We start from the raw sequence: 25,626 nt of genomic DNA on the forward strand, positions 1-25,626 counted from the left end.
TCATCAACTTTACGAATCTAAGACTCATGACAAGAACCATGATCACCACTGAGCTTCCTTAAAATCGTGGTGTGATGGTCACGGCCAACATCCATGTTTGCTTGGGGTTAGTACTCTACAATATGATGGAGCAATCTGCAGCTCTTACGGGTTTTAGGGAGTCATATGGGCCTACATGGAGAAGAAATGTTTGCAATCAGTCTTCTGAAGGGTTCTTGTTTACTCTATCGACAACTAAAGGCTCCTCCTTAGCTCTGCAGTTTTCCGAAGGGCTTGATTTGAGCCTCTCCCTGAGATACTGGTGCAGCACCTTAAGTTTAGGGTTATATTTCTGGTTGCTATCAGGATTCTGACACTTATGGGCTTTAAGTAAAATTTATCATGGGCATTTTGCTTAATGATTGGTATCTGGGCATTTTGCCCGACATACTGCTTTTAAATCATGGCCATAGAGTAATCTCTAATACATCCTCTGAGTTTCACATGAAGCATTAAATTGTGTTGACCTCATATTTCTGGATCCAGGATCAGAGAATGTTAGAACAAATCTTCTGGGTGTCAGACCACCATAGTAACTTACTTCGACTCAGTAGCAGAGGTCATCAAATACAGTAAGCTATTTGTTAATTTGGGTCCTGCGAGGTGTGGTTGGAATCCTTCAACATCTCATCCACTAGTTGGGCTCAGACCATCATGTCTGTGGCCCATGAATGGGCATAAGTGGATCATCCAGGGTTTTCTCTCTACAACTCTAGCTGTTTACTGGACCGTGGCTCAAGGGGTCTCTCTGAAGGATATTTATAGATCTGCATTAAGGCGACCACATCAAACTTTGTGGAGAACTGAGAGCTCTGGAGTTTGTGTCTAAGGTGGTGTTCTATGTACTGATGGAGTATTTGTACAAGCATTACATTCGTCTGTGTAGCTGCTCTTAGAGTGATGGCTGTTTTGCCCTGTATTCAAAGCCATTAAACAGAGATTTTGTATATCTTCATGATGGAATTAATGAAAGAGACAAGGAAAAGAGCTGATGAGGCAATGCAACCTTTACTTACAGGTAAACTCTTTACACTCATCCTTTTTCCTCATCAGAGGCCAGGGTAATTACACAAGACGAATGGTGGCGACCTGCATGCCCCTGCTGCGTAGAGGGAGAGGGCAAACTAGTCTTGTTGGGTTTATACTGACATGGACACATGTCAAAAGTGCTCTCCATAGACGGAGCAAAGTCCTTCACACTGTCAATACAGGTCACAACACACAAGTTAAAAAGGAAGAAGGATGCACCAAATCGTTTTTTTCATTTTCCAATTTATTTCTCCATGAACAAGTTCAATTATACCTACAGTATGTCCATACTGAAAATTCCAATTTGATTTATAAACCACAGTTCTCTTTTGTATAGTGTTTGCCAAACACAATTCTATCTTGCATGCCAGTGGGTGTTTTGCAACTTTAACAGCGCTGCTTCATCCTTGAATTGATAATCATATTATTTGGCATGTTGAACCAGAGTTTATTTTATTTACCAATACCTATAGAATGAATACAAATAAGGTGTAAGCAGAACTAATTGCTGATCAGTATGTAAACTAGACTATGGTTCCATTAAAAATTCACACATATCATTCCATGAAAGAATTTGTAATGAATTAATACCTACATTCACGTCATTGTAGAAAACAAAATTTTCTTCAGATATTTTGACCATATATCGTTGAGAAACTGGGAAATCATAATAGCAAAAAATAAATAATTTATCAGAAGCAAAACCCTAAATTCATTAACATTTATATCCACAAGGTAATAAAATGTTCACTATTCTAACTGACAGGCCTGCGATTAATAGTTCGATTAATAGATAACCTTGTGTTCTTGTTTGCTACCTCATAAGTTCACTAAAAGGTTTAATCCAACACAATACTCTAATTGGAAACATGAAGATCTATCTAATTTTCATCATTATTTATATTCTATTGTATTTCTATTCATTCTATTGACATCCGTGTATAAAGATGAACTCTGGATTAATATGATTATCAATTCAAGGATATACTGTCTCTACCATGATAAAGCGACATGCGTGAAGTCATGGAAACGTGTTTGCAGGCCATTAACAAGAGAGAATTGTTGTTGGTAAAAATAGTCAAGAGAGAATTGATATTTATAGATCAAATATGACATTTCAACTATGAAGATACAGAAGACATAGTTGAACTTGTTAGTGAAGAAATAACCTGGAACTTGTTAAAATATTTTGATGCCCCCTGTTCACATTTCCATTTTAAGATTGCAGCCTTATTGAGAGTAAGTATTTTAAGATAGCTGGAGTCTACGTGAACGTGGAATAATCATGATGTAAGGAAGGACGGCAATGAGGTAGTTTGAATGGAAGTAATGAGATTACCCACAAATAATTAAGATATTAGCTTTATAATCAAGCATCACAAATTAAACTCAACAATGAAAACGGGATACATTGAAAATAAAATGATAGTAAAATGCTGCACTTGAGTTATGATCAAACTCAACTACATCAATATGTTAAAATTGCATCCACCGTCTTGATAAACTCATGAGTGTCAAAATATTAAGCTTGGACGTTTAACACACTAACATCAAGAATATGACGTGGTTAAGATGACTAGACTCTTAGCGGTAAATGCTTGATAGTCAATGTGTTAACTCCTAAGCAATGGGGTATGAGTATTAGTATTATGTTTCACTCACAAGTTCCAACATGGTGAACATTTCCATACACGCAGACATCACAGAACGGATCTCATGAGCGTCTTCACAACAAGCTTGCAAATGTCATTTCTATTAAATTCATGAGTATTTCAATAAATATGTGGCCATTACTATTTTAAAGGTATCTCTTTTCCTCTTCCCCTCTTTATTTCTTCTTTCTTCTTGCTCTCCACTTCGTCTCCCTCTTCCCACCCTTACATCTTCCCACCACCTTCGTATTTCTTGTTGAGGATGGTTCACGTAAGAGACTTCTTACCTTCTCCACTGAGGACTGTTGAGCTCACCCCGTTGCACGGACTTGTCCGGGATCCTTCTTGTGGCTGGGTATCAAACACATTCAGGGTGGCCTGCAGCACACAAAGCAAGCAAGATGAAGCTTTGATGAAATGGGTGAATGATGAAACATAGCTATGATCCCATGCAGCGATCAAGTCGAGGTGCTTGAGGTGAACAATCAGATAATTGTTTCATACAGGAACCTTTAAGGGAGCAGTCGCATTTCATTTCTTGTATCATATTTCAGCGCCCACCCTTTCTGCTCTTGATCAAGTACTATAGACCGAAATGAACCCCTGAATTTTGCCTTTTTAATGTCCAATACATCCAAGATTTCACTCTTTGTCAGGCAAACGGACTACATTTCTTGCACCAATATCCCTTACACTTCAAAAATATTCCCTAAAACATTGTTTGAATTATGTCCAGTGCATCCAATAATACATAATTCACAAGAGCAATTCAGCACCATCTGGTACTGCCAACCATTTAGGACCGTAAACACCTCTCAACCCACATCTCAATGAAAAACGCTTACAGCGGATGCAGCATAGTCTAGAGATGTGCCTTGCAGAAGCACAGAAGGGACCATGTAGCTGGGAGATATGGACGTCAGCCTGAACCCTTCACTGGCAGCGGCACAGGATGCGGCCTAGACTTGTGTGCACAATCGAGTCCTTAGGAAAAGTCGCACTTTCAGGCTAGGTGGCCGTCAGATGGTGTTTACCTCGTTGAAGCTGTTCTGGGGCAAACTAGAAGTCCAGTCAAACTGTGCTTGCCTTAGGAAAAGGTTGTTTTCTAGCAAAGACCCTGTTCTTCGGCCACTAAGGTCTTCCCATTGCGCTCTTACTTCACACCTTTCTCATCATTGTCTTTGCAGTGCCCTAGGTGCGCACAGTTGTATCTGTCTGTGCCTGTGGCTTTACGGAAGCCCCCGCTGCTGGGCTCATCTATGCCTGGGCAAAAGGAGGGTGATTCAGCCTGGGCATTTGAGGTTTAGGCACTAGGAGGAGACATGCAGTCATGTGGCAACCTGATTCTTACCCCTCTAACAGAGCCGCACTCCACTCCTGTCACCCAGTTCACAGTACAGTGGCAGCTGTCATTCTTCAAATACAAATAAACTGCAAGAGACAAAGGCAGCATTGGCCTGTTCAATCCCCCATAACTCAAACCAGCTGTCAGCCCATGCATAAGCTGCCGTTACCACTGCTGACTGACAATCTACCCCCCTCCACACACACACATCATACGATTTGTTGCTTAGGATCCGGGAACTAGGTATTGTGGTAACAAATGTATACCATATTGAGTGTTTACCCAAGGAGCCACTTCTTTCAGTGCAATGACTTCCATACCACGCCTGTGAAGTCACCTCCTGCTGTGTCACTTGGTCAAAAGTATTGTCCTAAGGCTGATGAGTTCCATCTTAGGAAAGTTGAAAGCTTTAGTGCTTTCTGCATAATCACTCCCAAACCACAGAAGAACACTCAGAAGGCCACAACCACATGAGCAGCTGATCAGGTAGGTTGGGGGTGAGGCCCAGAGTACTGGAAGCCCAGGACAGACTTCCATGGGTAGCATGGCGCCATGGCCTACCCCTAGGTAGGATGCTGAACAGATAATTGATTTTTACCCTCAGCATCCAATGGCTACCACCCTTGCACTACAACTTCATCCTTGCCTCTTATGACATATTTGTTTCTGCATCTCTGTAGTATGTCTCTCATCATCTGCGAGACATAAAGGGATCCGTTTGAATACACAGTGGAGTCATCTGCAACACATCAGTCACCTGTTTCAATAAGATCTCTCTGTCGATTGAACTGTGAGACTTATTCCAATGTTTCCAATGTCCAACTCCCTCTCAGGCTTTGATTCCTCTCTTCACATGGCCCTGATTTCCAGCTCACTGTCACGTCCTGTGTCCTCTTACTCTCAAACCTTGCTCCGTTTTAACAGACTGACATACCTTGCATTCTGTCATAGTCACCCCTATATTCAGGGTCACACCAGGGTCTTTACTAGTAATGATGCAGTTCAGGGTGCGAGCCCTACAACCAATCAGCACAGCACATCACAACCAAACAGAGCAACCAACATTACACCAACACCATTCTGCGCAGCCGACTGCGCACCGCCCTCCATAAACAGTAGACATACAGGGACCAGGAGAGGGCCAGGAGTTCCAGATCCCAGCACGCAAGGCCTTCTTATAGACCTTACGTTTTTCTACTACTCCACGTCGGATCACCAGCCTTGCTGTCAAATTCACAGCATCGCATTGCTTGACTTCCCGTAAGGAGCTGAGATGTTATCACTTTTCTGCCTTGACACGTCATTCTCTAATGGCATCCGCTCCAACCAGTCTCTTCAGAGTCCTATTGTAACACTGTCTCTGCTATGCACTTATACCTATTTTCTTCTTCTAAACCCATTAACCTCTGTTTTTGTGGCACATTAAGTGCCTGTCTCTAATATGCTCCATCACCTGGCCGCCTCCTTCGGCCCCACCTTGTGACTGTCTCTTCTGAGTCCAGTTACCTATCATCTCTGAGCCCTGTCACCTTGCAGTCTTCTAAGAGTTCGGTAACGAGGTTATATCCTCTCTCTAAATGTCTTCACCTAGCTATATCTTATAAGTCTTGTTTCCCTAGCTGTCTCTCATTAGTTTCGTTCCCTGGCAGTCTCTTCTGAGCACCCTGAGCCTTGTTAGCCCCCTCTTTCCCATCAGTTGCTTTATCTGGCTGAATGTCTTTACCCGCAGTCTCATCCGAGTCCCACCGTCAGACTGTCTCTTTGGGCTCTTTATAGATCTGAGTCTCGAGACCTGGTTGTCCCCTGGGTGCCTTTATCGGGCTATCGCATCCAAGAATAATTTCTTAGCTGTCTTCTCTGACCTTCGTTGCCCAGATCTTCGCTCGAGTGCCTCACTTAGCACTCTCCATAGTGTCACTGCATGACTGTCCCCTCCAGGTCTTGTAATCTACCACTCTCCTTCAAGCCACCTGAGCCTTCCTATCTGGCTGTCTGTCTTATTTTGCTGTGTCCTATCAGACTTGGTACTTGGCTGTCTCGTGAATGCCTTTACTTTGCAATTTCCCACTGCATGACTCTCTCCTTCGACTCAAACTCCCACTGCATGACTCTCTCCTTCGACTCAAACTCCCACTGCATGACTCTCTCCTTCGACTCAAACTCCCACTGCATGACTCTCTCCTTCGATTCTTACCTGATCTCTTTTGAGTCCCATTCCCTGGCTTTTCCCTCTGTCTCGATTTATTTGACTTGTCTCTCTGCATCGCTTTACCTGGCTGTCTCTTCGCATCTTTTTACCTGGCTGTCTCCTCTGATTCCCATGACGCTCTCATACGATGGGGGGAAGTCTGTAGGGTGCAGAGGAATCGGGCTGTCCATCGATCCGTTATAGGTTATACTGTGAATAAAAAGTGCAGAGGTCACAGGAAATCAGACGCACTCTCCGCAAATTTGATACCTGGTGGGATGACCTCACCCTTGAGCTGTATTCACATGCCTCACAGAGCCGCATAAGTGTCCTAGGGGCATCCAACCTCTATCTCGCAAACTAACCACATTATTTCTCGGAGTCCTATCACCCGCATAGCCTTTGCCGCATTTCTTTTCCAGGTCTGATGTGACAGTGCAGTGGTTTGAAGACCACCTTTTACAAATTGCTAAAATAAACTGAGAGGTCTGGCCCCAACCATTGTAATGTTTCTGCTTCACATCATATCCTGACTGTTTAGTGTTTCATTCCATCTCCTAGGGATTGCTTCACTGGCAATGCACGAGGGACTACTTTACATCTCAAAAGTGCTCTGAATCATCACACATTAAATTATTTATCATACAGATACTTTTTTTTTTTTTTTACAAAAAGCAACTGTTCTGTATTTTTCATTGCCGCAGTTTTTTAACGCTTTAATTGGGACTCAAAAGGCAATACAGACCTTCTGGCTTTGCCAATGCATGTTTCCTTGTGTGTTCCCTGAGAAGGAAACGTACAATATACACCCCCCTTTGGCTTTACCCTTTGGATCTCACCTTTCTATATTTCCTTTTATCTTCAGCCTCATATATGGGTGTCAAATTTTCCCCTTGCAGCCAATTTTAGGACGAGCGCAAGCGCTCTGGCCTGTTGTAATCTATCTGAGGGGCTTTTAACCACACCCACTGCACGCCCATCACTATCACTCGTTGATGGGCTTGCCTTTCAAAACTCCTTTGCTATCATTGATAAATGCTTACGTTTGTCCTTCCTTGGGGTAGTTTTGTTACCGCCTTGGACACTGACCCTGTTACATGGATAACTGCACATTTGCCGATTCGTTTGTATGCGAGCGAAATTCTTTTTCCTTTTGTGTCTCTCCTTCATGCTCATGGCGGCCGTGGCGCTTTGAATCGGCTCACTTATATCAACTGTTTTACTGTAAATTTTCAATTTATGTGGCAAGAAAAGTCCAGTTAGGAATTTACAACGATGATAGCTCTAACTCAAGCAAACACAGGACTAATTGCATTGCAAATTCTTCTTAATACTTAAAAGGTGTAAGGAGGAGCCCTATGATGAAGCATGCCACTTGTGGTCTTGGCAATGGCTTTAGTCTTTCAGCAAAAGGGTTTATTGCACAACATACCTATGTCAAAAGATAGAATACTTTTTCCTAGAGTATTCATAATAGGATAGGTAGTAAATTTGACTGGTTGTACTGTAGGCATGGCCTCCCTCCTTCCCTGAGTGAGCGATGAATGCAGTCACATATATTCAGGACTTGCATGGCAACCTCAGCTCTCATATGCATGCAACTCTGATTTGCCATTCTCGTCAACCTAAAAAGAAACTCCATGCAAAGCCTCATTTATACATACCTCTGTGCATCAGTCTCTGAACTGCATGTGTATTCCGGGGGGTAGTAGGGAGGTGGAGGTACTGGAGGGACAAACTCCTCGAAGTCCAGGATATTGTGCAGGAAGGTCTCGTGGGGTGAGATACACTCAAGATTGACAGAGGTCGATCTCTGTGGCACAAGCTGATGAGGCAGGAAGAGAAATGGATCATCTCACCCACACCTTCCCACCAAAGAAGCAAGAACATGAGGGTAAGCTTCTGAAAGCCCACCAAGGAAGGTTACCAATAGGAGTGACGTATACTCTTGTGGCAAGGTGTCACATGCAGGGTAGATGATCAAAGGAACAAGTCTGCTTGACCAGGAGTGGTAACTTAAGTAGGCATTGTTTTAGGATGCAGGTTTGGTAGAGAACTAGAAGAACAAGCATGCTAAGCAAGAGTGGAGACAAGGAGTATTGTGGTTATGGGAGGCAGGTCCGGTGTAGAATGATAGGAGGAGGTGTGCTTGAACCACACTGGGGACAGTGAGTAGAGGTGGTTATACAGGACAGGTGAGGTGAAGGGCCATAGGAAGAAGAGTTCTTGAATAGGAGTGGACACAGTGAGTAGAAGTGATAATAGCATGCAGGTGCGATGGAGGACCATAGGAAGTAGGATGCTGGACCAGTAGTAGAGTCAGTGAGTAGAAGTGGTTAAAAGAATCAGGTGCGGTGGAGGACCATAGGAGCAAGAGTGATTAAACACAAGTGGAGACAGTAAGTAGAAATAGTTGTATAAAGCAGGTGTGGTGAAGGGAAAGAGCAGCCATGAGCAGACATAAATGTTCTGAGAGGAAACATGCTTTGTGACAAGAAGCTGAGAAGTAGTGATTTGATGCAGGTCAGTTAAGTGGTAAGACAATGTTTCAGGAGAAGTGGTGAGCAGAAAACTGCTGAGCAAAAGTGTTGGTGGATTAGACCCAGTGACAAATATTGCCCTGCAGTAGTGAGTGAAACAGTCATCAGTGGTGGAAATGAGGGGTGAGGGGTTAGGGGATGGGGGAGTAGGAAGGCATGAGGAGTAGAGTGGTGAGCAGGGGTGTTCAGCAGGCATGGTGGTTAAGGTGAAGAGCGGGATTAACAGGTTATTGAGCAACTGTGGGATGCCTGGTTGTTGAGCAGTGACCATGAGCACAGCGGTAAGTGGCAAACACTTACAACATGAATGATATCCAGAGAGAAGATCTGGATGCAGCAGATGACAGCCGACAAGGTGCAGATGATGGTGGAGAGTATGGTGAGACCACAAACACTGAACAGGAGGTCCTAGACACCGGGAGAGAGGTGAACACAGCACAGTGTGAATACAGAGAGCGAGGTGAACACAGCACCGTGTGAATACAAAGAGAGACAGGTGAACACAGCACAGAGTGAATTACAGAGAGCGATGTGGACACAGCACAGTGTGAATACAAAGAGAGACAGGTGAACACAGCACAGTGTGAATACAGAGAGCGAGGTGAACACAGCACAGTGTGAATACAGAGAGCGATGTGGACAGCACAGTGTGAATACAAAGAGAGACAGGTGGACACAGCACAGTGTGAATACAAAGAGAGACAGGTGGACACAGCACAGTGTGAATACAAAGAGAGACAGGTGGACACAGCACAGTGTGAATACAAAGAGAGACAGGTGAACACAGCACAGTGTGAGTACACAGACCAAGGTGAACATAGCACAGTCTGAGTACACAGCCCAAGGTGAAAACAGCACAGTCTGAGTACACACACCAAGGTGAACACAGCACAGTCTGAGTACACACACCAAGGTGAACATAGCACAGTCTGAGTACACACACCAAGGTGAACATAGCATAGTGTGAGTATACACACCAAGGTGAACACAGCACAGTCTGAGTACACACACACCAAGGTGAACACAGCACAGTCAGAGTACACACACCAAGGTGAACATAGTATAGTGTAAGTATACACACCAAGGTGAACACAGCACAGTGTGAGTACACACCAAGGTGAACACAGCACAGTCTGAATACACAGACCAAGGTGAACATAGCACAGTCGGAATACACAGACCAAGGTGAACATAGCACAGTCTGAGTACACAGACAAAGGTGAACACAGCACAGTCTGAGTACACACACCAAGGTGAACACAGCACAGTCTGAGTACACACACCAAGGTGAACATAGCACAGTGTGAGTATACACACCAAGGTGAACACAGCACAGTGTGAGTACACACCAAGGTGAACACAGCACAGTGTGAGTACACAGACCAAGGTGAACATACCACAGTGTGAGTACACAGACCAATGTGAAGACAGCCCAGTGTGAGTACACAAACCAAGGTGAACATAACAGTGTGAGTACACAAAGCAAGATGAAGACAGCATAGTGTCAGTACACGTGAACACAGCACATTGTGGGTACACAAAGGCAGGCGAACACAGCATACTGTGAGCAGTGACAGCAAGGTGAACACAGCACATGTGAATGCCAACAACAACATCAGTATTACACAGTACAAGTAGAGCAAGGAGAAGTGAATTCATCACAATGTCAGCAATACGGGCACAGTGAACACTGCACTGAGTGAGGACTGATTGCATGGTGAACACAACAAAATGTGAACCCTGACTGCTAGGTGAACACAGCACTGTGCGAGTACTGGCAGCGAGGTGAAGAGAGAAAAGGGCAAGTACACAAAGAACAGAGTAACAACAGAATGCAAGGTGGGCAGAGGACCTTGTAAACACAGTACAATGAGTACAAAGAGCAATGTGTGCACAGCACAGAGTAACAATAGCGAGTAACCGGAATACAGATAGGAACATGAACACAGCAAGTCGAGAGTAGTAAAAGCCGTCAAAGCTAAAATGAGGGACCACTGAGACGAGTGACCTTTTGCAATCAAGACATGAGGTATTAGATAATGGCATGGAAGAGTACGGAGGTGCATTTCATTTGTGGATTTATTTTGCAAGCTGACTGAATATTGAGTCTCAGAGGGGGAATATGGCCCAAGGGCGGGGTGAATAATCACAATGGTCATAACCTACTGACAACTGTCTGGTGACCAGGAGGTTTCTGTCATTTAAATATTTAACGCATGACTTGAAAAAGTATATTGTACAAACAATTCACATACACAGAAAAATGACTTTGTAGTCCTTTATACTAAGAGGCCTTTGTTAGTTTGCTATATAACACATGATCAAGTTAGAGATTTCAGGCTGTCAATTGGGTTGATTTAAAAGACTCTGCTCATTTTTGGCGTCCGACCCAGGAAAGGTGCTAAGAGCAGGGTGTCTGTCAATAAATAACTCAGTCCTGATTCACAAGAGTTTTCCTCTGAGTAGCTGTGGCTCACTCTATCCTACTTAACAGGAATTTTCAAGGACCAAGGCCAAGAATATCCTTGTAGCACTGGGTTTTACCAAAATGTATAACACTTAACGTTGTGAATGTCATCCTCACTGTCATTGCAGTGGCGAATCCTTAGACATACTCAAATAAAAAACTGAATGAAGTGAAATACAAAGCCTAGGCCACGTTAGTAAGTTTTATCTAGCTTCATTTGAAATAGGAACTTGATTCTGTTTTTTGTTCAAATTCGAAATTCATTCCGATTTATCATGCCGGTGGTACCCATGTATCATTCAAAGCAACATGTACTGCATGTTTTATAGCATGGTGGATTTGTATATCTACATTATTTTCATATGTCTAATGGTAGCCTGCAAAATCCAAACTTTTGAATTCTCTTTTCAAAATCTGTTTAGCTATTGATTCTAAGTATTGTGTCAGTAGTAGAGAGAACAAGAGACACAACAAGGAAATACCATATTCAACAAAAACAAGACAAAATTAATGATTGAATGTAAAGAATGACAGAATGAATCCAAAAAATGACTACCCTAGAAATTAGAATGCAGGATAATAGCTCAGGAATGACAGAAGGGGTTTGTAGACCAAGAATTTCAGAGCACTCAAATATCTAAAGGAGGGTCAGACGTGGACCCCAGCAGTGACAATGGCACAGGCACAGACCAAGGGACATCTCAGTACAGCGAATACAAGGGATGGGGATATCCTTGAAAAGAGAAAACAAAGAAATATGCAAAGACAGAAAGAAATATCACCATAGAGAGAAAACAGGAATGTTCCAACAGGCTGATTTTCCTAAATTACAGAATTGGGCAGTGACCTATGGTATAGATCAGGAGACTATTCCCAGGCCAGAAACCAGGATAACATCACAGGATAGAAAAAACCTGCATAGTCCGGTATATTCAGCAAAGAGAAATGTCACAACATTTATGGCTATTTGTAAAGGTGCTACTTTACCACCACCAATGTTTGGTGTCCTTCGCCGCCATTGCCCACTTCCCTGGGCAAGAACTCACCTTTAGGGTGCCACGGATGGCCTTGCACTCGGGGTTTGGGTACATAGTGATCATTTCCTCGTCTTTCTTGCACACCGTGGGCTGAGCCTGCTCAGTCTGAGCCTGGCAGCACACACACCAGTCCTTCTCCTCGTGGTGGGATGGAGTGGAAAGAAGAGACAAAATTAAACAAGGAGGCAGGGGCTCTTAAATGCAAGAAATACCAGCTTTACTACAGTGTGATCCTCACATTAAGATGGATAACATTTTTAAAAAGCAGCCTTTCAGCCTACCCAGATCTGGTTATTTGAAGACTGCATTAGGGTATATCTAAGCCAAAATATTGACGGATTACTTAAAGAAGATATAGAAATTTCACCAAGCTACGTGTATGTAGAGCTAGGTATAGAACATTTGTACAAACTTAACTTTTGATAGTTTGTCTTTCGATAGTCTTATAATAATATTGTAACCCATTGATATTCTGGCTTCGATATTACCAGCCTGATTGTTTTTGACGTACCCATAAACTCATTTGCTCACAGTCTACCACCAACTTGTAATTTAACACACCAAACAGTATTACATTGCATTCTACTGCCTATGAAACTACAAGCTTCATTTAGAGAGTGACCAGATTCCAATTATCTCAGAAGATGTCATGGCCCACCTATTTACTTTTATATATTAGTGAGAAACGGCACTGTGACAGTATTGTTTTCTTAGATTAATTTTAAGCATTGGGGTGCGTTGATCAACTGAGTACTGAACCCAACTAAACAGTGCACAATGAACATGTATGAAAATCATTTGTAAATAATCAAAGACGTAGACAATTTGCTTATTTGCTGGTCTCTGGTGGATCTTACTATTCTATGACTTAACAAGACCAGTTCTAGTGATACCTGTCAGTGTTTTAAGACAATTGTGCTTTGAGAAAGGCACATCAAATGAAAGAAGACTACGTGAGCTGATTATCAAAACATGACAGAAATGGACTAGATTTGAAGATTCACATATTCTCACTCTAAAATTGCTAATGTTGGTGGCTTCCGGTGAAAAAATATGCAAGGTTCACAGGACACTTGCAAATCATACAAATCAACTTACAGATGTTGAATACTAAATAAAATGAAAAACACTGTAATATTCAAGTAATCTTTACTGTACTAACTCGAACAATAAAGGAAATCTAAAATGACACCTTCTTAGCCTTTAATGTATGTATAACCCGTCAGACTAAAGCTAGGAATTCTGAGGCCACCTTGGTTCTCACATCATATATGCTAACATTTGCCCAGCTTCAAGACTTTTACCCAAGTTTTGGAAAGCTATGTTGCATGTCACTGGAGCAGTGACGGCCTGTGAAATAGTGGGGATATGTGTAGTTGTGGCTGAGAAGTTAACTGAAGAACCTGGTGACCTATGTTCTAATCCTGAATCACCAGTGCGAGAAATGGTACGATCCCAAGCAGATGATTTCATCTTTTTTGCCTAAGTTTCTTGTGCAGGAGGAAGCTACCAGGGGCCTGAAAAGCGTTGAAAAGAAAATGTGATAATTTGTTCTTAAAGCTATATCGATCCATTTGTTTAGAGAAAAACATATATTTTTCATCCCTCAACATTTATAAAGCGAATGTACTTTATCATTTGGATGTTAGAAAGCATTTTATACTGCACTTGTGAGAGATTTTTCTTTGGATTACGAATCATTTCATCTTCATGTGACTCAGTTGCTTCTCTACCAAAGGTGGGAGCACTTAGAAACAGCCTACTGTATTGACCACTGTATTGAGTGATTCAAACAATGTCATAGCCAATAGTTTCAGCTTATGTATAGTGAAAATACGTTCTCTTGTTTCACAAGTACACATGGAGAAACACGGTATGGCCAACAGAAGCAAAAACTTCCCGACAAACTCAGCCGGCACAATATGAGCACAAGTTGTGCGTGCTACTTTATTTAGTCGTACACCCGAATGCATCATATGCTGTAATGTAGAGACTGGCTTTCAGGTTAATAATGCTCCTATATGAATCCTTTGTTTACCAATGTTGTGATCTCTGTGCACTACTCTCTTGTTCAAACTTATTCCATAGGTTACAAGTTAGAAAGCTACAAGGCTATGTTTTAGCATAGTGACAAAGTTTGCTAGAAATACTACATTCTTCCGACATCTACATTCCTGATAAACCCCTTCTTCACCCCTCATACCAGCACTCTGTGTAGTGAGCCACATTATGTGCCAGGAAATCTCAGGCTCACAATGCCTCATCTCGTGTGTAAAGTGTGGCCCTGGGTATAGAAGCACGGTGAGGGGTCCCTTGGATGTACCCAAACAGAAACACAAACCTGTAGGAAGGCATCGGTGTATATCCGACTGTACTGAGTGTAGGAACTCTTCACCCTTTGGCACAGGTCAAACGATCTCACCAGCTGGGCATTCTGGCAAGACAGGATGGATCCAGCCAGGCTTAACATCACGCAGAGGGCAGAGAGCAGGGTGAAGAATGTTATCTGTGAGAGAGAGCGAGAGAGACCTACTCACTACTGGGTTGTCCGCAAGATCAAGGTTGTCCTCACTGCTCAATGGGATGGGCAAATAACCCTTTCTCGTGTAACACACAGAAGCTCTGTAATATTTCTGTCAAGTCCAGATGCATAGTTTCTTAAGTCAGGCTTATTAGGAGGAAACGATTACTCTGTAATAATCAAAGACAGGCTGCGTCTGACTTCATAATACCCCAAGCTGTTTACGGTGTAAAACCAATGCCTTCAAACCAAGAGCATTGGTCACTTCAACATCCAATAACATGAATATCAACTCTGTCCCGAAACTACAGCCAGCAAAAAAATGCTTTTTGTAGCGCTAAATTAATGTGTTTCATGACAGAAACAGAGTTCGCCCAAAAGCCTTCTCCACATACTTAGCAGCAGAGGCTGCGTTCTGAAAGTGTGCCACACTGAACAGAATTGACAATTCCTTCCAATAGATAGAAATCCTTAGATTACAAGCTGCATATTGTCGTACTTTGTGCCCAAGACTGATGCTATACTTAGCTCACGAAAAGACACTGGAGATCACTTGCACCAGGGCGCGTATGTACCCAAATGTTGAAGAATGAGGAGATGGTGACCATCTTACATGCTCCTCAACTAGGCATCATTCGTGTACAAATGTGACACAGGCAGCATAATGTATGCTACTGAAAAGTAGAGAAAGACTGAACTACGCAAACATGCAACAATTGACGGATCACTATTGGCACAAACAATCCAGGGCATGTAGGTTTTTTGTGGCTGTTGATGCACTTCATATTGTCCTCTATGGTCACAGAGTGTTACTTGCTTAAACACGCCAAAGATGGCAGGTCCCCATGAGGGTTGTCGTGCCTCGGTACACAATTCATACATTGACTTACCATGAGTGTGAAAGGACGCTTCCAGGACACAACTCCGATCAGTCCAGATAGCGCCAACTGTAGGTAGAGCAAGAACAGGTATCATGGCATGGAACAAAGAGAGTCCTGGACGGGGTGGAGACTTTCAGACAAAGGCGTACAAGACCAAATCATGAAAATTATAGGAACATAATTATTAATGACATTTAAGGACTCACAGACACTTAATTGTGGTCCACGGGGTTTAACTTAACAATCTCTCAGTAAGTTGCATGTCTTAGGTACTTGTTTATTTTTCATTTTAACTCCTTTCCCAGAGGCTGAAATATTCTTCTGCAAGTAAGTACTTATTTAAGTCACCTTCAAATATCTCGGTTTCCAACAATCATCACCAGGCACTTTAATTAAGAATCTATTTTCTATTTAAGAAGGTTGGTCTCAATCACACCTCCCAGAACTTGACAGTACAAAATAGCAGCCAACTGAACACCCACTCATAAGCTCGGGATACAAATCCTGGAGGACCCCGGGCTTCCTCTTGGCCATTCTCCATTGTCCACCCAAGTTAGGACAATTTAGCAGCTGGAACCACTCTTTTCTGTTAAACATTATCTTTTCAGGACTCTGGCACTGAGATGTCTATATTGAATGGATTTTTTGGGTACAAAACAACGTTAACAGCTTGAACAAATGCCCTATTGTAACAGATTTGTGAAGACAACTCAGAGGAATATGAAAGTTATGATTTTGTGCACTAAAATGAGTGTTTTGCTCTGCTATTAGCTGTACATCTCCCGGGCATTTTCAATCCACGTCCTTAGGCAGGAATATTCCTTATCTGGACGTTTTCCTAGGAATGAAGAACGTAGATGCAGTAACACTCGCATAGTATCCAAAGTCAGCATGGCGATACTGTGGAGGGGGATTCCCACAGGAGGGTCTTCAAGAGCTGTGCATAAAGTACAAAGTTGGAAAATTAAGTGTATCAAGTTAGGAAGAATACTTGTCAGATGCAATGTAGCAGTGTGTGGAATTTGCTTTTGCATAATTACATGAAATTATGGAAAAAATAAACACTCTTTTGCAAAATGCAAACATTGAGTGTTATATTTTAATGCAAAATGCATCCTAACATCCATTTTGAACACAGGAACTCCTTTTACACTTAAGAAAAAGTGCAGAAACTACAAGTGCCACAAACAGCATGTTGCTTGCATTGTGTGTATTTGCTTTGTTCCCATATACTTACACAAAATCTTTGCTGTGAACAGTGCTTACTTGCATGACGTGACATAAAATCATCATTTTGGGAAGTTTGTTTAACATGCCTAACTCAAAATTATGAAAGGTTATGCCTGCGTAATGGAAAATTTGCCTGGGCCTAATGCGAAGTCATGGCCAGGGATTGAAAGTCACTGGAGTGATCATCAAAGGCACATCAAACAATGCAGGCTCAATACCAATCCACGGCTGAGTGAAACAGCACCATAAGTATGAACCTATTGTGGGCATGTTTCCCATCCTGGTTCAAGGCACCCTCAAGTCCAAACCATGAATCATTAGAATAAAGTTTTAGAAGTAGTGTTTGCAAATGAGACATGGACAGGCATGCTGCTCACCTTCAGCAAAGGAGAGATGTTATCTTTGATTCAATTTGGACTCATGTCCACTGCTTCATTTGCGCATGTGGATAGAGGGGAGGGGCGCTGGCTCTCAAATCTGGGAATCAGGACTCATACTTTGATGTCGAGCAAGAGAGAGGCAGAAAAGGGAGAAACGATGAAAGCAGGGATTAAAAATTACCTGCAAGACTGACAAAAGGGATAGGGAATGGAGGGCTGTGGAAGAAAGAGGCAAGAGTTTGAATCAAGACTCGGCAGCCTGGCTCATAAGAAAACTTTAGGTCGCTGCAGTTATGTTTTCACTAACTAAATGCACGTCTAAGATTATAGCATATTCAAGATAGCACAAACTGCACCTTTAGGACAAAGCACATTCACCCTGGTGCAGAAACCATCCGTAGGTATAGTTGATCCCAAGAAATATCAGCCTACATCTAATGTGCCATGGTTGTTAAAACATCTGAGAGGTTGCCTGGCAGATTCTTCCAGGGGTGCTGCCAGAACCAAGGCCTTGTAAGAAACAACCTTTTGTTTTCTGGAAGGTCCTCACTGCAGGAGTGATGCTGATCATATGAAATTGAGGGAGAGTGCCATACCAGCAATGATTTTCAACCAGCTGCAGTTTACAATTATTGCTGTTTCTTTTAGAGGGACGTTGCTCTACAACCGCATTATCACTACCCACATTACCACCACCACCAAGTTCTGTTTGCAGGCACTGGTGGGCTTTCGCCAAAACGCATCAAGTGCTCCATGTCCAGCCTCAGTTTGTCTCATGGGCAGCACTGACTCAGAAAAGATGGTATCCCTATGTTTCTCTGGTAATGCTTAGGGGACAGTGTGACAATTATTACTTGTCCTTGACAAAGGGTGTGCCTCTTGACAGTCCCTCGGTGATCACTCAGTCCTCTAAACACAGCAGCACAGCCCCACCATGCATGTCAGAGGAAGGGCTGGGAATAGTCTCTTGATTCATCACTCAGCCCACCGGAATCTACATGACATCAAAGTGCATTAATCATCCCCAACTCAACTTCTTCTGCTATTACTCATTGATTTTAAGCTTGCCTTTAACTATGTACAGCACACCACTGTGTTTTGGCTAGATTTCTGCTGTAGAAATACCATATACCAGGGGTCACCAACCTTTTTCTGTAACAAAAGCTACTTATGTTCAATGAAAATCACACCAAGCTACTAGATATTAGTCTGGTAATAGTGACCAAGTCACACAAGTTTACACTAAGGACCGCCCTATGCAAGATTGCCAACAGTGATCACCTCAGTGCATCAGGCGGGATTGTCAGCAATCTGAAATGTGAAAAAGGTTTTATCAATTTGGAATGCCCCTGTAGGGTTAATGCATGACAGCTGTAGTTGCAATGCCCATGCTTCAACGTAAAAAGTCAAGCAATAAATCTCCATAACACCTCATGATTTATCACTCAAATAGCATTAAATAGATTTTGGAAATCCAGCCATTTGGTTCCAAATATCAACTAAGCTTGTAAGGCCTGGAATTACATTTACTTGTGTCTCAAATAAATGTTTTTCAATTTTTAGCTGTATGTACTATTGCAACATAGCAAAAGCTTCTAATTTAGAAGGATGGGGTGCACAAAGGAGAGCTACTTACAGGTAGCTCGAAAGCTACCAGTAGCTCACGTGTGACTCGCTGGAGAAGCCTGCTGTATACGTGCGTGCATACCAATCTCCTCAGTTGAGGCAGTGCAGGTCTGGAGAATGGGTGGGCATTGCACAAAGCTGGAAAGAGAGCCCCTATTTCTTTATAACCCTGTTTTACAAGTACTCTGTATATGTACGTGTGCTAGTATAGCAGGAAGACAGAAGAATGGCAACCTTTGAGCACTGCATAGCACTGCATAGCAGGACGCAGCAGCCAGAAAAGAGTGCTGAACATGTCCAGCCATTATCCCAGCACCGTTGGGTGGCAGGTCCCAACTGGAGCAGAACAAGGACTTCAGCAAAGGACCAGACATGGTGGGGTTGCAGTAAAGTTCCACAAGTTGGCTGCTTATAAGCAGGAGGAAGAGACTGGAGGTGATGGGAGGTAGGCAGCAAGGTGTTTGACATGTTCCTCCCTCTACTTTCACCTGGCACTCTGCTGAAATCGAGGCTGCTCACCGTGTGCTCCAAAACAACCCCCCTTGAGTTGAGCACCAGTGTGTAAGCAAGACTGGGGGAGAGTGGGACAGGTTCTAAACACAATGGAGGATGTGACCAGAACGTGATGTTGGCAAGGAGAAGAAGAAAGAAGGAAGTCAAACCACCACAGGAATGGAGAATAATGGAAGACAGGCAAGTAGGATAAAGCAACAATGGCTTCCAAGCCAGCAAGATTCATCCATCTGAGCACTATTTTGTGCTCTCAGGGGCATTTTAAGATTAACTGAGCAATTCATGCTCAACACATAAAAGCTTTTTTTCAGATAAATCCAAAATAGATGTTTATTTTATTCAGCATTTGATCATATGCAAATGAAAATAAATTATTTTCATTTACCAAGAATTACTGTCACAGCCAACAGGTTTTCGCAGTCTTCATTGTTTCCTCAGGGTTCAGGTAAAGATACCTTGAGTTGCGGTTTATTGGTTCACTCTATTGCCTCTTGTATCTACCGATCTTACATACATTTCATGTGTGTGCCCAGAATCTGGCTTACGTATCTTCATATAAGATAACTCGCCTTCAATGTTGTTTGCAAGTTCACACTCTGCTGTCTACCAATATTGCTCAGAGCACCACTTCCGGCCAAAGTCTTCAAAAACAAAAGAACAACTAGTTTGTGATCAACTGCGGCACCGCGGCATTATATCTTCCTCTCTATAATACACCCTCTTTCCCTCAAACCCTACCTTTTTCTCTAGTTGGCACGCTTTCCTCTAATATACCCTCTTTCAATATGCACTGAGGTCTCCAGACATAGTCACATTATATATAACATCATGTACTCTCTGAGCACTTTTCTAGAGAGCTATTGTCCCTGTTCTATCCACACACAGCTCTCTTGTTTATTCCATAAAAAAACTTACCACTACCAACTGAGGCCCAAACATGCTTTTCTGGAACAGACAGACCCAAAACAAAATTACGGATGATCCATGCTACTAAGCGGCTCATCCAAGGCAGGCCCATGGGTGTTAGATCTCCCCACGCCTATAATATGGGAGTGACATAAGGTGTCCATCATTTGGCCAGCATGAATTAAGCATTGCCAAAGAAAAAAGAACTGGCTTTTGTATAATGTACACACACACATAAAACACACATGTAGGTATGCAAACATAAAAGTACCCATGTACGCATACTGAAAGACCCACGGGAATAGATATAAACTGATCGACATACTGGCTTCTATGTATGCCTGACAAACAAGTTTATAGGCACCCATGTACACATGTCAACAAACATACAGGAACCCAAGTGCATGAAACAAAGGATATACAAGCATCCATGCGCAAGGACAAAGACATACAAGTAGCCATGCACAAACCAACTAACGTTCAAATGGCCATGCACACAGACCAAGTGAAACTTTTCTGGCAGAGTAACTATTTGCCTGATTTAGAGTTTGGGAGAGGGGGCTACTCCGCCGTATTACAATCCTTTTATAGACTATGGGGATCGTAACACGACAGATAGGATATCCGTCACGTTTGTGATGGAGTAGCCCGTCCGCCAAACTCTAAATCAGGGACTTTTTATCATTCAGCCAGGGGCTTTCAACTGAAGATGGAGAGAGTGGAGCCTCACTGCCCATTCCATACTCGCCTTTCCTTGGAGAAATCATTTTTTACTGGCGGCCAACTGACATACAGGGCCCGATGCGCAGGAAGCAATATGCAAACAGCCATCCAGGACAACACTCACAACAGCATAAAAAGTAATGTAAATCAGTAGTACAGGCACTGGTTTGGAAAGATTGACAAGAATGTGGATGGACAGACTGAGAGATGGGCCCTTGACTGGTAACAGAACTAGAGAGATACATTTGGACACATATATCATATGCAGATTAACACACCCACAGACTCCAATGCTCACAGACTAACAGGTATATACGGGTATATATGGTCCTATGCAAATAGGCCAAAACAAAGGCACCCATGCTAACAGACGTGAGCACATAAGCATCATTCTACACAATCATTCTACACAATACAAAACACATACTAGAGCACATACAGAATTAGGTAACTATGCACATACAGGCAACATGCAAGCAAGCAAGCTCATACATGGCACATAGAAAAGACAAGAATGCAAGCCTTGTGTGCTCTTATTCCTCAACTACTCAGCAACTGCATCAAATTCTAGACAAAGAAAGCAGCGGAGTGCGAATCCTGAACATATCATAGGCCTCGCTTTGGAGAGTCATTGTTAATAGATAATGGATGCTTTAGACTCCTTGTCTATTCAGTCCTAACCCTTTCTGAAGGGTTCACTCAGAAGTGACAGTGGAGCAATCCATAGGCATGCACGGGATACAGGTTGTCATAGAAGTTGACATATTTAATCCCCACAGAAAAGACGGTGTAGCATTACCAAGTTGTGCACTTGAGAAACACAGCCATGGCCATTCATATTTAGAGTCTCCATTGAACCAAAAATGGACATCCTTCTGGCTTGTAATGCATATAGGCAGCCATGGTAAACGGCCTGAGGAGTCCACCGAGAAGTGGCAAAGCAATCCAGAGGCAACACTGGATCCACGCAGCCATTACATATAATTTCTAATGTCCACCCAGGAGTAAGATGGGAGCACTGACTGGCATGCACTGACTCTAGACAGCTCTTGAGAATGAATCAGAGAGTACATCCGGGAGCGACAGAAAGGGTACCCGCAGGCATGAATGGGAGAAGGAAAAACAAAGTAGAATCTCTACAGGGACTTCTGAAGACAGAAGATCCTTCAACTTTGAGATTAGGTAATGAACTTGCTGCACCTACATTTAAAAAAGTGCTTGTTGTTCCCTTGAATCTTGAATGGCAAGATGATTTTAAAAAGCCTCAATGATTGGATCACTAAAAGTGCTGTTGTCACCTTTCCTGGCTGGTCAGCTACATGGAATTAGAATAACTGATCAAGCATTCAGATCTAATTTTATTGTCCGCAAAATATGTTCAGCTCTGAACGGTCTCATTCTGGGCAGAATTTGCTGAATTAAAGACAGCCTACTGCATAAAAACTTTAGGAACTTTTCATAAAACTGTGATTTCCATCATACTATTCTTAACTCAACAAAATTTCACTTTGAGGATATACAATTTCATGGTACATGGATGTAAAATTAAGAAAAGTAAATCTATACTTGCATACATATAGTTACCTTCACAATATTGTGGGAGTCAATATATTGGCCACAATATTTTGGTATGTCTATGTCTCTGCTCTCAATATTGTGCAAAACAACCCTCCAAATGTTGTCCTCTCCAACTTTTCACGTGTACACACAGGGCTTAATAGATGGTTTAAGAGAACTGGGGAACTCTCCACTGGTTCAGATGTGTTAATGAAACCCAGATGATCATAAGCTATGCATCTCTCTGGTATAATCTGTCAGCAAACAGAGCTGTGGATAAGCAAGTTATAAGTAACAATTTTGCATGGTCTTGTGCAGTGAATTATGATGGGAATGCAGGGCACTCTGACAATTACGTTGCGTTAGAATCGAGCAGGGGTTTTGAAAACCATCTAAACTTAGTTAAACCACAAAAATCTAAGGTTCTGTTCTTCAGCGACTTTTACTGCAACATGATTCTAATGATACAGCTTCTACTTTTTTCCATTTTGTGATGCAATGCAGGAGAGCAAAACAAGATTTTGGTAATTGTGTCCATCTTTTTGTGTCTTGAGACGGTCTTGATTTCAATCAATTTTTGTAGCAGACAGGGATCTGAACGAAGCCTGCAGCATTTTTATCCGGTAAATAATTTACAGAATCTATTTTGCTGTATACAGGAACTTGGAATTTAATATATGAATGAAGGAGATATGAAAAATAAAGTTTGCCACCTTTTTATACTTACAGACTCTGATTGCACTGTATCATGCATACTGTGATGTTACTAATGACTGTCAACTCTTAATGAGATGCCTTATGTGACTTTGTGGCTAGGATTACTTTCAATGATTTGTAGGTTTTACATTTGATTATTGACACATCAGAAATTTCTATTATTTACAAGGCACTTTGACTAATTCTTTCTACTATTTGCTTTTTCTTGAAAAACACTTGCTGGCATTAATCCTATAATTATGGTCCTTTTACTTATTAGGATGGAAATGACCTCTACACTAAAGCAGGGGCCTGGACACTGATCTAGTGGGGTCAAGTGTTAGGCTCTACTGTAAAAGAGAACTGAATAAAATGATTGAGGGGGGGCTAAAGGCAGTACGAGTGATAAAGACTGTATTGCAAGAAGAGACTAACACACTGATCAATGGGGTCTACCATAAAATAAAATAAAAAAAATCAAGGCCACTTTATATAGCGACAACTTCAAATACTGAAGAAAGTACCAGAAAGCAACACTGTTGCCCTGAATTACTTTGCCATTTGTTTGGAATTATTACTTTTAGGGGAGAAACTCTGCTCTGGGAACTTGGGCAATCAAGAAGGAAACGGACAGAGCATATTGCTTGAAAGTTCTGCAAGTGTTGACCACTTTTTGAAAAGTCAAAAATCAGCCAAAACCTGTAGATAGACAACAGTGTTTTCAGAGATATGGTAAGAAGTGTGGGTCAACATGGCAACAAACACTCCAGCCAACGAGAGGGAATTACTAAAACGAGTAATCTTGGATAAGGAGACACAACTTCTAGAAACACACAGGCTGCAGATAGCTCAAAGTCACACAAGACATCTGTTTGGACATGCCACATTGGTGTCCACAAATAGGACACAAAAGGGAAAGTGTTAAAAAACATACATTCAATGTCTGCATTAATCCCAGCCAATGTTAGTTTCTCAGGCTACTTTTCAGACCAATATTTATCTCAACTGTGCTACTTCAGATAGGTTTCAAGCTCGCTGGGACCTACAATTCAAGCTGCATCCCACTGTTGACATTCAACCAGGCTGAATACATTCTGTGGTTGCTTGTGATGGCTTTCAGAGGAGGCATGGTGTAGGAGTTTTGTTTGGACCATTCCTGATTTGATGAACTTTAATCCAAGTCTGTAATGGCACTGTCAAGCCTAAGTGATGCAAACCACAGTGAATAACGCAGGCTGAGATTAATTCAAGCACCACACTCATCACTTTGTGTGCTGTATAAAAGATTAACAAAGATATATATATATATATATATATATATATATATATATATATATATATATATATATATATAATTACTGGAAAAAACACAAAGGTTCCAGGGGTGATATAGTTAGGGTCACGTTTAACCCATACAAAACCATATAAATTCAGCAGTTATAGTTATGTTAAGAAACTATAACTGGTGGCCTAAAGTTATTTATCGGCACGAGTTATAGGTTCTTCAGATACGTTATATTATAACTAACTGCTGAACTTCTATGGTTTTGTGTGGGTACAAAGTGAACCTAACTATAACATTCCAGTAAATATATATATATATATATATATATATATATATATATATATATATATATTCTGTGAATTACTATTGTTTTTTAATGTAAAGTAATACATTCCTTGCCCCACGATCAACCACCCGGATCCACCCAACCCCACACCGTGCATGGCCTTTCGCTGTGCTAAGCAGGGACATGGTGTCAGAGTTTGGATCTGTGGATTCATCACAGATTTACACTTGGGATTGTGCTGTGCGCTGCGGTGGATCCATAGATAGGACAATTTTAAAAATTGGGCATTTTTTTGGCCATAAGGGGTCCCTCAAAGAATCCTCCATGTGTCCTATCGGGTCAGGATACTCTATCCTAACCCCGTGTGTGTGTTTTTATTTATCATTTATTTTTTTCTCCCCAGGGGCCATGCCAAGAAATAAAATGGCGGCCCCCAACTTTCCTTTTAGGTTGCAGCCAGCCAATCAGGGCCTCCGTGCTTTCACCAGGATCCACAGGTACCCTGCGCGTCCGCGAAGGATCCGCATCCTTAGATATCTAGATTTTTATTTTTTTTACTAATTCCAAAACTATTGAACAAATTTACACCAAATAACAAAGAGTTATTTCTGGACCAAGAGATCTAGTTTTCTGCCAAAGTTGGTGTCAATCCGTTCAGCGGTTCGGCCTGTAGTTGTGTTCAAAAAATGAAAAATATCCATAGACAGTGCATGGGGAAAAAGTAT

At 42.0% G+C, this 25,626-nt stretch overlaps 1 protein-coding gene across 4 annotated transcripts in view; it reads right to left on the reverse strand.

Moving 5' to 3' along the window:
* The window catches only part of ENTREP3 (endosomal transmembrane epsin interactor 3), a 71,326-nt gene that overhangs the window by 17,229 nt on the left and 28,471 nt on the right, over window positions 1-25,626 (reverse strand). For 2 of the 4 annotated variants that reach the window (XM_069218433.1, XM_069218432.1), the window contains exons 2-7: window positions 15,709-15,765; window positions 14,639-14,803; window positions 12,307-12,435; window positions 7,918-8,078; window positions 6,364-6,463; window positions 3,008-3,098 (exon numbers count right to left, since the gene is read on the reverse strand). In XM_069218433.1, the coding sequence (XP_069074534.1) occupies window positions 3,008-3,098; window positions 6,364-6,463; window positions 7,918-8,078; window positions 12,307-12,435; window positions 14,639-14,803; window positions 15,709-15,711 (649 nt within the window). In that variant the 5' untranslated portion in view covers window positions 15,712-15,765. Of the gene's footprint in view, window positions 1-3,007; window positions 3,099-6,363; window positions 6,464-7,917; window positions 8,079-9,093; window positions 9,202-12,306; window positions 12,436-14,638; window positions 14,804-15,708; window positions 15,766-25,626 lie in introns of all 4 variants that reach the window. The other 2 variants (XM_069218431.1, XM_069218430.1) reach the window with 2 other exon arrangements.

Source organism: Pleurodeles waltl, chromosome 12, assembly GCF_031143425.1.
Source record: "Pleurodeles waltl isolate 20211129_DDA chromosome 12, aPleWal1.hap1.20221129, whole genome shotgun sequence".
Classification (NCBI taxonomy): Eukaryota; Metazoa; Chordata; class Amphibia; order Caudata; family Salamandridae; genus Pleurodeles; species Pleurodeles waltl.